The sequence below is a fragment of the Cimex lectularius genome, unplaced genomic scaffold (assembly GCF_000648675.2).
Source record: "Cimex lectularius strain Harlan isolate CLEC.00 unplaced genomic scaffold, Clec_2.1 scaffold125, whole genome shotgun sequence".
Taxonomy (NCBI): Eukaryota; Metazoa; Arthropoda; class Insecta; order Hemiptera; family Cimicidae; genus Cimex; species Cimex lectularius.
The window spans coordinates 1,324,404-1,337,782 of NW_019392662.1; the positions used below are offsets into that span (position 1 = coordinate 1,324,404).

At 36.0% G+C, this 13,379-nt stretch overlaps 1 protein-coding gene across 2 annotated transcripts in view; it reads right to left on the minus strand.

Moving 5' to 3' along the window:
- Positions 1 to 13,379, minus strand: part of LOC106668804 (breast cancer anti-estrogen resistance protein 3) — a 105,826-nt gene that overhangs the window by 5,273 nt on the left and 87,174 nt on the right. For both annotated transcript variants that reach the window (XM_024224938.1, XM_014397919.2), the window contains exon 3: positions 77 to 322. In XM_024224938.1, coding sequence (XP_024080706.1) covers positions 77 to 322 — 246 coding nt within the window. The remainder of the gene's footprint in view (positions 1 to 76; positions 323 to 13,379) is intronic.

Consider the following 13,379-nt stretch of genomic DNA (forward strand, 5'->3'; position numbering starts at 1 on the left):
TGATGGTAAAATAGTAGCGTAAGTAATGGCAAGGAAGACTAGGTGGACATAATAAATGACATTCGTTAGGACCTACCTTGTTGATTACGAAATGGAGTGGGACGGAACCACTGCGGCAGGTGAGTACGTAGTTTCCTGGCTGTGAGGTGCAGTCTCTGACGAGGAACTCTCCGTTGTGCCGGAGGATCTCCTCTGCCCTCAACCTCGGTATCGCACCGTGATACCAAGCGTGCGACCGCAAATCCCTCGTCTCCAGCGATAGCTCCCATTCGAGTGCCTTTTTCAAACCCGGGCCGTCCTCCAATGGGTCCACTACCGATTCCTGACAATAGAAAACACGAAGCTATTACAAACATCTAGGAATATCTCACGCGCTTTGACATATGAAAAAGCATAGTTTCAAACCATAAATTTTGGCAAAACTACACTTTTAATTTATGGAGAATTTATCTAAGCCTATTTTAGGAAACATGTTTTTTGCTTGATAAAGTCAATTCTACTTGAATGACGAACCAATAACGATTGCTGGACCGTATCGGAGGTTTTTTAAATCCCATGAACCGGATTGAATCAAATCCCATTTCCAGGCCGCTTCGTTTTTGTGGATGTCGAGTTCGCCTGTGCACCAACACGACCGAAGTATAGCGAACTCGTAATTTACTGAAGTTTTCAACTGCCCTATCTGGACGGCAGACACACCCCCTTTCGTACCAAGGGTGCAATCTCGGCCTTAATACAATTAACGTCTAGGATCGAGCTTTATTTATAGCGGTTTGAGCGCAGTTGTCGGAACAAAAAACCGTCCGGTTCCCACTTTAAATTACATGTGGGGCATTAAATGATTTGCTACCGTCTTTTAATAATATCACCCCTCATAAATAATTCATCCGGGCCACCTCTGTGCAGTTAAATCGGGGGAGACTAAACACATTCGACGTTTTTCTGTTTACTGCCAAATCGTGTTTGAAACTGTCTCGGGTTTACTAATTTAATCCTGATTTGAATAACACAGCCGCTAGAAAAAGATTAACACAAAATTAGAATCATCAACCAAAATCAGAGTAATAGATCGGTATGTCTATAACCTTAATTGGTTTGTTTATTTTTTAATTGTTGGCAATTCTTGTTATTTTAATTTTTTTACATATTAATGCTGACATTATTACGATTATTGGAGGTTTTAAATGGAAAGGTCTATTGGCTGTACTGTGTAGGACGTTATATTATCCCCCAAAATGGACGGGTCATATTTGATCTAGTACATATGTAGTTCTCAGTAATTTCAGAATACTTGTTTCATTATTGTAAATAAGTAGATGTTCGATTTGTACCCCTTAAATTATATTATTCTAAAGCTGGAAAAAAGAACTGAATTTTTTCTATCGGTTTAACCCATGATTTTTTGCTTTTGGGCAATACGTCACTGCCTTTTAGGCAGAACAATGCGGGGTATATCCTAAGCAAATACCTCAAGGGTAGTAAAGGCCAGAGTCGTTTAACATAACATCTAGTTTTGGTCAGACAATGGATACAACAACAATTTTACCCTTGAGGTACCAACCCATATACGGCAAAGGGGTACCGAGGAGGCCGAAAAAATTGGTCAAAGAGAATGTATGATGAGGGCAATTATCAGAACTGAACTCTTCTGCGGCATACCAAATTGCCAAAAAAATGTAGAAGAAAAACTGGGCTACATAGAAGTTCTCGGTTTAATGAGCCGGCCAGAATGCGAAAAAATGCATCAAAGAAACTTCGCACAAACTAACGGCAGAGCTAATAAACCTAGGACTACTGCCTGAATACTGCAGTCTCCAGAGGCATATAGGAGCAGCAGAAACAAGCTTATTCAGAAAAAGAAACAGTGTGAAGACACTGTTGTTTATTTAAGTTAAATTGGAAAGTGCGTTGGCTGGACTGTATAGCGGAAGGTATGCAGCCTGAGATTCCTACTCCTGAGGAAAAGCCAAAGCTTCAAGTATATACACGGTATTTTTTATTATAGGTTTGGGAACTGGTGAAAAGCCTTAAACTTAATGAAGAGCTATAAACAATAAAGGAAAATGCATATGCAATAGACCAATACCAGTTGCGGTGCACAGGTTAACCTCAACTTTAACCTGCAGCTGTCTACGTCCTGCTTCCCAAGAAGGAAGAAAAAGAAAAAGCGGAACATGTCCTTTGTTGGTGCGAAGGCAGGCTATGATTTCTACTCCTGGGAGGTGAAAACCAAGGCCTGAACAAGCTTTGGTTGTGATAGAAAACCTTAAACTAAACTAAGAGCTCTGAATAATCTTTCATTTAATTAATGTTTTTAGTTGAGATAAAAAAGTCAATGTCACGAGCGGGATTTGAACCCACGATTTTCGGTTAGATACGCCGCTGCTCTACCGCTTGAGCTGTTACCTCGATGCTGATACTCGGACACCAACCTCCCATCTCATCCCCACCTTTTGAATTTTCCCTCCTTTTTGCCATTTTTCAAATGTCGTGTATTCTATTTGTTTCTCTATTTGATTGGGTTCTGAATAATGATGAAGATTGCACAATATACCAATACTGGTCGCAGTGCGTAGGGACATAAAGAAGCCGACTTCTTCTAACCTTCGCCTTGGGTAGTGTAAGGATGGTGAAGTATATTGGCTGAACTGTATATGATAACCAAGTGGAGGTTATTTTTTAATACAAATGGACTGGTCAGGTTTGATTTAGTCCTCTGCTAATCCAATTCGTATTTTTATTATATTTGGAACCATAGTAATTTGTTACCATTTTTATTATCAATTAATGATTTTCTGTTAATGAAGGGGATATATTCCTCGAAAGCTCGATGAAAACTGTCTTTCCCCTTCATTGACCTTATCCATGATTTTCTCAATATTAATTTATAATTAGACCAAAGATAAATTCTTATTAATGTTTATTAATAATCTTCCAGAGTGTTTGTTGTTTATAAAAGTTCCACTGGCTCAATGTTAATCTCGTTCAATTAATTCGTTCAAAACAGAGCGCAGACTGTTTCTTTTTTCGTCGTATTATTGTATTAAACATATTTACATCAGCTAAAGAATTAAGAATTCGTGGGATTGTTATTACTGATGAGAAAAGGGTCCTCGAACAGTGAACCGTTCGGTGTTGGCCTTAAAATATTCAAAAGTAGAGATACGTCCTTGGGAAGAACGGCTCAGGGCGACAGTCAATGGATATTGATGATGTTCCACAGCAAGCTGGAGGATCAAATCCAGACACAAGTACTCACGTACTTCTCAGGGAGGGTGGAGTGTCGAAAGACACCATTAGTCGCCATCTAAAAGACACGGGGAAGACAAAAAGAGCGAATTCTCGATTAAACCTTTGCTACAAGTTGGTAAAAGAGAGTAGAAACTTGCAAAAAATCTTTATGTTATATTAAATATGAGATTTTATCAAAAGATAGTCGTGTGATGTCTGGTAAAATGACACCCGTGGAGTGTGCCTTGATCGAGGTTCATTTGCTTTTCCAGTTCCAGTAATGGGGAAGAATAAAACAACAAACTGCACACTTTTATAAATTGACACTTAGGAATGAGTTATTTCATCATAATTTCTTATGAATGACTGCTAATTGTGAAGAACTAAAACTGTAAAGGAAAAGTTAAACCTATTTTGGATCAAACTTCTGCCACAACCACTATTCATTCCATCCATCCAGAACTCGCTCCGTCAGGTTATTATTTGTTTCTACCATTGTTCAAGAGGAAAAACTTACGGTTCTTGCTTATGTTGAAATTTCGGTGCACGCATTTTTGGACTGACAGCCTAAGATGTGGTACCAGTGTGAATGAAACGGCATAAAGGTCTCTAATGATAATGGATAAGTTGTAATATCGTCTTTCTACGAGTGTCCCGCTTCTGTTATTTTACAATAATAATAATTATTATTTTAAATATTGATTTCTGCTAATTGTACATGAGTTTGTATGCTCGGGCATGGAATAAAAGTAAAGGGCGACCGAAGGAAAGATGAAAATGGCGACACGCTGATAATGGATTCAGCTGGGCGTGTTCTCATTGATCGGCCCTGCTGTCTTCCGGTTACATCCGGGTTCGAGCCGTGTTTTAACGGCTGGCCGGGAATTTTTCCACACCGGAAAAACCTCGGATGTACCGTAGTTTGAACAATTGTTGATTAAAAACCATTCGGACTTGGTTTCAATCACTTGTCAAAAGGAACTCATATAAACAAGACCGATTAATTTCCACTGTACGGGTTTTCAAGTAACTTTGTATTCGACAGAGATTAATCAAAAGATATTCAACAATTTTTAATAATGGATTCGTTTTAAAATAACATCTTTCGTCAAGCACAAATCTTGCTGATATTAAAAAAATTGTTTAAAGTAGAAAATAGTAATATAGTAAAATATAAGTACCGTTAAATTGTTTCTAGCATTTTTGTTATAAGCTTGTTTAGCCTTTTGAGAAATTGCTAAACAGTTTTAGCATTCTCTTTCTAACGTATTATACATATGTATATGTGTCTTAATTCCCTAGGTGGAGAATCGCCTAAGAGAAGATGAGGTTATTTTTCGTCCGCACCTGGCGCTTGGCCTTATTAGACGTTCGTTTATAACAAGTTTGGAGGCGATGCAATTATGCTTACAGGACTATCAAGAGGAGTTTATTCCTCGCTTTGTCAAAGGAGTGAAATGATTTCTGTCCGGACCTCCGAGCGTATTCCTGACGATGGAATTGGCTGTTCCATCACCCCCAAGTGTAAGGGCTCCTCTAGCTAAGAACTTCCGATAGGCGGGCATTGGCTTTCGTTTTAAGTGGAATGCTAACCACCCCTAGAGAACCAAGCCATTCGGCAAAAGGTTGCAAAACCAGCACCATTTGAATGACAGTCCCAAATACTAAGTACTCTTTAGGAGCCTCCCCAAAGTACCACTACCATTGCTTGCACCGGTAGTTCAATCAGTCATGCTCCATCTGATCTTTTCAGACCTCATCTTTTCAGCCAGAGCTGTTCACGGACTCAAATGATCGGTTCTTTCGCCGGTGTACGAAGATTTCTTGTGCTTCAGAGAGTTTGCTTCGCTTAACCTCTTCTTGTTATCAAGGGTTGGGACATGGTAATCAGGAGTATTCATAAGACGCAAAAAATTAACGTCCCACACCCCAGGTTATTCTTGTTTTTCCTTCAGACGTGATTGTCTACATTATTGTTTCAGGGAAGAGGCTATTGACCACGACTGACTTTTTTTCTTTCGGGTTGCACAGCCGAAGGTCCTCCAGCTCCAGGCTGCTCTTCGTAGGATGCGTTACCTCCTTTAATTCGGCCACCCGAAGGGAACCACATCAATGGGTACCAAGGAAAGACAGGAGGTCGCATAAGAACGGGAGAGGTTATGTAAGTTGAGCCAAAACAGCGAGAAAAGGAGGATCACAATAATCACAATAACCTTAAAAGTACAAACTGCTGGTTCATCAGCTGAACCCAAGAGGTCTCACAATTGATTTTTTTTTCTCGGGTTTCATGCATTTCATTATATTATTATGTAGTGTCAAGGAAAGGACTACAACACCGATTTTATTGATAAAACATTTTTTTGGTGACACTAGGTTGTCAAATATTAGTCTCGTGTCTGGCTTGTTGCCATAGGAGCCCAGTTTTAATGTATGTTTCCCTGCCTTTTTGGTTTATGTATTTCAAGATTATTATATAATCATTAATTTGTTTTTAAATCTAGGATAATAAAATAATAGACGGGATTGGATATGTGATAGAAGAAAAAACAATTTGGATTAGTTTTAAGCAACTTTCAAGTGCCTAAATACTAATTTTTATTGCATACCAAAAACAAACATTTTTGAGCTGAATTAGCTGGGAGCATTTTTTCTCATGATTAAATTATCGAATTCAATTTTCGAGACGGTAAAAAAATTATTAATTATTAATTATTAATTCTGAAAGAGGAATTTTTAAGTCTAAGTTTTAGATTGAATGTCATTACACACTTTTTGATTTGAATATTACTAGATTACTTAAGATGTGGATTTAATAGATTTTAGGTTTTTTCTCTTTCTTCGCTCTTTGCTGAAATTCGTAAAGACACGAAAAGTGAATTTCTTTGGTGATAGTTAATTGCAATTCGAAAAGCCATAAAACCAGTTGTGACTATTTGGGTTATGGCCGAATGAAATCAAGGGACAAGTGCTCTGTGGCGGGTCGCAGTAACCTTCGGGAAGTGCAGTAACCCCGTGACCCGTTTGTTTTGTTACTCGGTTAGGGTGCAATAAGTTTAGCGAAGAGAAATGGCGAGAGAGGCGGAATTGGCTGGCTAGGGTCACCCCGTTCCTTCCTGGTTATTGGATTTGGGGGAGGACCCAGGGCTTGAACCTTGTTACGTTACAAGATACTTGACGTAGACCGACACCCTTCAAACCTTTTCATTAGTCGTCTTCCTTAAATTCATCTTCACCTGCCCTCACGCTTTCTTTTAACTGCTGTCGCAACTAACATCCATCACGAAGAGAGATGGGGCAATGACGTTTATAAGAAAACATTCACCCCTTAATGCATAGGAGCCTTTATTTAAACCCAATGTTTGAACAACAACAATACTATTTAATAAATTTGATTAGTAAGTATTACAATTAAAAACAATAATTGGTTCCTCGTTTTCGGAATTTGGAAAAAATCAATCTCAAACCTATTTATGAGACTAAATAATCATTGGGTTTAATGATTTCTCAAAGCATGTTTTCTGTATTATTTCACATTTTTTATTTCTCATAATTAAATAATTAAATATTTAACTAGGGATATAATTATAATAGACTAGGTTTAAACTAGGCAGAAGATTTAATAAATAACCTATAACTAGTACAGTACGATACTATAATAACGTATAATATTATTATAACGAGACTGCCGTATTAAGGATACCATTATGTTGTTCTGTAATTATCGGTTGTATAAGAAATTATAACAACATTCTATAGCAATATTATTATATCAATCTTGCTTTAGTACTGTAACTATAACAATACTGTTTTAGGAACGTTATTTATAATAATATTACGAAGTAAAACTATAACAGCAGTATTTTGGGAACGTAGGTAATAGCACTGTTATATTACTGTATAGATCAGCTAATGTAACTATAACAACATTGTACAGTAATTTAGCTGTAATAGTACACTGCAGTTCTCAGAAGATTTAATAAATAAAATATAACTATTACTGTACGATATAATATATGTAAGTAATGTTATTATAACTAGACTGCAGTATTAAGGATACCATTATTTTGTTCTGTAATTATCGATTGTATAAAAAACTAGAACAACTGTTGTAACTATAACAACAATCTATAGCAATATTATATATCAATCTTGCTTTAATATTGTAACTATAACAATATTGTTTTAGTAACGTTATTTGTAATAATATTGCGAAGTAAAACTATAACAGCAGTATTTTGGGAACGTAGCTAATAGCACTGTTATATTACTGTACCTAGATCAGCTAATGTAACCATAACAATATTATACAGTAATGTAGCTACAACAATATGCTGTAGTTCTCAGAAGATTTAATAAATAAAACATAACTATTACTGTACGATATAATATATGTACGTAATATTATTATAACTAGACTGCAGAATTAAGGATACCATTAGGTTGTTCTGTAATTATCGATCGTATAAAAATCTATAACAACTGTTGTAACTATAACAACAATCTGTAGCAATATTATATATCAATCTTGCTTTAATATTTTAACTATAACAATATTGTTTTAGTGACGTTATTTATAATAATATTGCGAATTAAAACTATAACAGCAGTATTTTGGGAACGTAGCTAATAGCACTGTTATATTACTGTACCTAGATCAGCTAATGTAACTATAACAATATTGTACAGTAATGTAGCTACAACAATATGCTGTAGTTCTCAGAAGATTTAATAAATAAAGTATAACTATTACTATACGTTACTATAATATTATTATAACAAGACTGCAGTATTAAGGATACCATTATGTTGTTCTGTTATTATCGGTTGTATAAGAAACTATAACAAATGTTGTAACTATAACAACATTCTATAGCAATATAATTATGTCAGTAACTATAAAAATACTGTTTTAGTTACATCCTTTAATAATATTGCAAAGTAAAACTATAAGAGCAATCTTTTGGGAACGTAGCTAATAGCACGGCTATATTATAACTATAACAGCACTGTGTAACAATGTAACTAAAACAACTTTGTACAATAATTTAGCTACAACAATACGCTTTTAGTTCGTACGGTAACTATACCTACACTGTTTTAGTTACGTATAAGAAAACTATGGCAGTAATGTAACTGTAACAATACTGGTTTTGTAATGTAACTATACTGTTCTAGTAAAATAAGGTTTCATAATATTGTAGCTTGAACGATACTGTTGTAGCACGTATGGTACCTATAGCTTTACTGTTTTAGTAATTTAACAAAAAAAAACTACGATGGTACTGTAACTGTAACAATACTGGTATTACAATGTAACTATAACAACACTGCTTTAGTGCTGTAACTATAACAATACTGATTTTGTAATACATATTAGTCTTCGGTAAGGCGTCAAACGCTATCATGCATAACAGAACGGTCATGCTGATTTAGCCTACCCGTCAGACGGTTTTTTTTAAATATGAATTTAATTTACAACTAACACTATTTAATAGGGCATGAATAAGTGCTGATAAAACCACGTATGAACATTTTTTCATATGAGACTGTATGTAACAAACGCGTTTGACATAATTATAGCCTACATTATAGCCTTATGAGTTTTATTGAAAGTTTCAAAAATATTCGACAAGATTTAACTGTAAAACATTATCTGATTTAACTAATTTATATTCCAATTTGTGTATTGTGTCTTTTAAATAAGCGCGGCATGATGGCAGTCGTGAGTTACGAAATTTACATGATTTATGCATGTGCCTTAAACGGCCATCGGTTTAAGCACGACCAAGGTGTGATAAGGGTATGCTTAATAATCGTATCTTTGTTTCAAAAGAAAGTGAAATGAAATAATTCTCGACATTCAATATTAGGATATTATCTTTTGGCAATGTTGCACATGAAAGAAAACCCCTTTTCAATAGGCACTCGGCATGAAACAAGTTGACTATGAAACATTGTTCGGGTCTACGTGTGACGGAAATCTGTTGACGGAAGTTATTCAACGATATCTGATTTCGACAACAAAGCGATAATTAAAAGTAAACTGAAAATTACAACCAAAACAAATAACCTAAAAAAGCTTGGTTTATTCAATCTGTTCATTTATACTCCATAATTTTTTATTTGTCAAATAAGAAAGTTAAAATTTAAAGTTTCATTGTAACCCCCCGGCCTTATCATTCGGATTTATTTGGCTTTGAAGGATTCCAGCAGGAAAAAGAGGATGAAACCAACTTTGATCCGTTAATCCAAATTTGAGCATAGTGAATTCCTTTGCTGTTAACGGTAAATGAAGACATATACATATGCCCGGAATGATGTTTTTCCCCAAAACACTTAATGCTCAAGAAATTGGGCAATTCATATAATTGATTTTCCTCTTTTGCAAAACGTCGAAACGGTTAAAACCATTAGTTATCTTATTAAATGAAATCGTAATCTTTTCTGTCAAAAGAGGTGTTCCAGGAATTATTCGGGTGTGATTTTCAACAGGCGGCTTTTTATTATTCTTGGACGGAATGTTGTCGGAAAAGCGCGTTTTCATCTCCTGAATAATTCTTCGCTTTGAAACTAACCCTGTGCGTCTACATTATTAAAAGAATCCCAAACATTCTACCGTGCCATTGTGTCAGAAAAGAAAATCCCTGTCCGCTGTGAAAAATGGAAAAACCGTTCATTCAAAACTTGGAAATAATTTATAGGAAAAGTTGTAGTTTAGTCAAATGAAACCTTTTTTTCGTATTAATACACCTGAATAAACTTCTGTAACAAAGTTATACTCCCAGGTCGTAATTTTATGTCCTTTATGTTCTTAAGACGTCGTATAAGTAAAGTTCTAACTTTATTCAGCAGTTAGGGCTAACGAATATAAGTTGAAATTAAGCAGTAAAAAACATCAAAACGTCAAAGAATTAATAAACATCTGTGAAAATAAACGATTTTACATTTCTTCTTTGAGATTTTACATCAAACCAAACATATTTAGTTGTTTTTAGAAATAAGTGTTTCTTCTTGTGTCGTCCTTTAGCCTTTGAATAGTTACAGATTTTTCTAGAAAATTTTGTATATTATCATTACAGACGAAAGTTTGTCCAGTGGATATTTTCACTTGTTTTAAGGAGTCGCAAGTTACAATTTCTTTTATTTGTACATAGCTAAGCTGGAGGTAAAAATACATGGCATAAATTTGATTTTCATACATAAAACGACACCTTTTCTAGTACTCTGTACAATTTAACAAGTTGTACTTTGAGGGATTTCTTAGGCATTGTCGTTTTTAATTATTTTTGCTCTGTCAGACATCCGACACAGTACCAAAGATGGCATACTAAATAAAACTAATCAGAAACAACGAAGCTAAATGTCGTGACTACGACAGAGAAACCTCTATATCAAGTCATGTGTCGCCTTGTGCTACACACACCTATTTGCATGGTATTTGTCTTTTTGAATAATTTTGGATTGCCTACTTTTGTTGGTTGTCGTTTTACAGTATGAAAAAATTCAGTGGTTGAAAAGGGATGTAAGCAGGGCGAGGCAATACTACACCCATCACAACGATGTTAGGCAGACTAGAATGTTCATCACCTTGTTGACCACAGAGGAAATGGATCAAATTTCAAAGCCAATCTATTTCTTCAAACAGTCCACAATGCCGAGTCTGCAAAAAAGCCTCTTATCTGCCAGAAATTTAAGAATAGACAAATGGAGGGCAACAATAAATTCCAAAAAAAATTAAATAAATAAATAAACAAAATTTTCAAAAACCAGATCGACACTTTACTCAATCCACAATCCCAACAATAGAAACTTTGCAATATTTGGATCTGCATATATACTTTTTAATAACATAAGTTGCACATATCAGTTGAGCAATTATATGACGACGAATCAGAATTCTGTTTGTCTGGATCATTGTTCTCCTTGCTTATTTACAATCAAGGTAATCAACACACCTCCCATCGATTTGTCCAACTTGGACCTACTTTTTGGCCTATGGGGTAAAAGTTAAGTTTAAAAGTAGTCGGCATCTCTACCACGTACGCACCGCGACTAATATTGGTCTATTGTACAATCTCTATTATTGTCTACAGCTCTTTGTTAAGTCTACTTATAAGATCTGAAAGCTTTGGTAAGGGCTATCGTGTGTATCCTCTGTCCTTGGCTTTTCCAATTGTGTGGCGTATGGAGCACCACAGTCCAAACTCTTGAGACTCATTTACTGAGTAATTTGGCGTTTACTGCAACGTCTCAACATCCCCGGTTACTGAGTTAAATAGTGAGCATTCAGCATGGGGTTTGCAAAGTGTTTAACATTTAGCTTGGTTTTTCTCACCGTTTCGATCGTCTATTTTGGCCTGTCAGACGCGCTTTTCATTTTTTTGCTATCGAGTTCAGAGGTATAAGCTTGTTGAGGCAACACAACATCCACCACTGGAATAACTGCTGTGGTGTTTGTTGCCTTGCTTCACCGTGTTTACATCCCTGACCCACCTCTGAATAATACAATATGTTCAAACCATTCTGGCAAAACAATACAGGTCTGGTGCCGGTAGATTTGACTTTTACAGGGTCCACAAAACGAGGTTGCACTTGACATAGAAACTTGTAGTTTTGTCGTTTATGATTCATCACAATCTGCCTATCCTCGCTGGTTGGATGATGGCGACAAGGCAAAACGCGCACGACAGGCCAAAAACGATAAAAAAACAAACAAAACCAAAATATACACCGCAGACCTAGGTTGATGGTATCTTACCTCGCTCAGCTTATATCCCTGATCAAATAAGGAAAATTATTATCTATATTCTCACTGTTATGGTATGTGATCTATTTCGGCTTAATTAATTTTGTTTGGCCTGGAATATAATCAGGAATAGACTGATCAAACTAAAGTCATGGATAAAGTAAAAATGACATACAAAATGGTCCAACATGTTCAAGTTTGAAATGAAAATTTGAACCAATTAGTTAAATCAGTATTAGAATATATAATTTCATTCCCTAATTTCGTGCTTCGCTTGACCAATTAATATATTACAATTAATTAAGGTTTTTAGTTGAGATAAAAAAGCCAATGGCACGAGCGGGATTCGAACCCACGATCTTCGGCTTGATACGCCGCTGCTCTACCACTTGAGCTCGTGACCTCACGATAGCTCAAGTGGTAGAGCACCGGCGTATCTAGCCGAAAATCGTGGATTCGAATCCCGCTCGGGCCATTGACTTTTTTATCTCAACTAAAAACCTTAATTAATTGTAGAATATATAATTTGGTTTAAATCGTAAAAAAAGTACATTTCTAAAATCTTTATGCAGTCATAAATCTTGAATACTGAAGATGGCATATACTTTCAGGGATCCTTATACATATAGAAAGATGTGAACTAAGCTTTAATAACTCTATTAAACTAGATTTTACTGGCGATAAGGAAACACTGTTAAACAAGAGATTTTGACGATTCGTTGACTAATTGGTCGTTTCTTCTGATCCCGTCGAATTAATAGCTTTATTCATCCCGGCCGATGCTTCATCCAATTAGACTTATTGATCCAGCGGGCCCTGCTGTTTGATAAGTTGTTTAATCAAACAAAGCTCCGAAATTAGGCTTTGATTACCCTAAACAAACGGATACCTGCATCCGCCAGGGGAATTCAGCCGTTATAACTCGGGTTTCGCCCCAGTGTCGGCAAACACGGTTGCGGTCACGTGTATCCACGGCCACTCTGGTCTCCAAAGCGGAATCAGCTTATTATCCACATAACCGAGAGGGAATTAGTGGGCCCTCCTCGTTGGTAGCATAATTTCTATGGAACTCACGATCCGCCGGGCCAAAATGAAAATTCCACGAGTTCTTTCAATATCGTCATTTATTGGTTCCCCGGTTTATAGGGATATCGAATATCTAGACAATCCGAGGATAAAAATAAATATATTAACACATATGCTGCGTAAAACGATAATACTTATGACGATGACAATAACGAAAATTGGGAGCGTTTTCTTTAGATCTCTCCATTTTTTTTTCTTTATCTGATCTCATTTTCTTCTCAAATGCGCACACTTCCCCCTAGTTCTCCCTAAAGCCAATTAATCTACTCTTTGTCAAGTTTAATTTATCTTAAAACAGAACTGGACTTTTCACTTT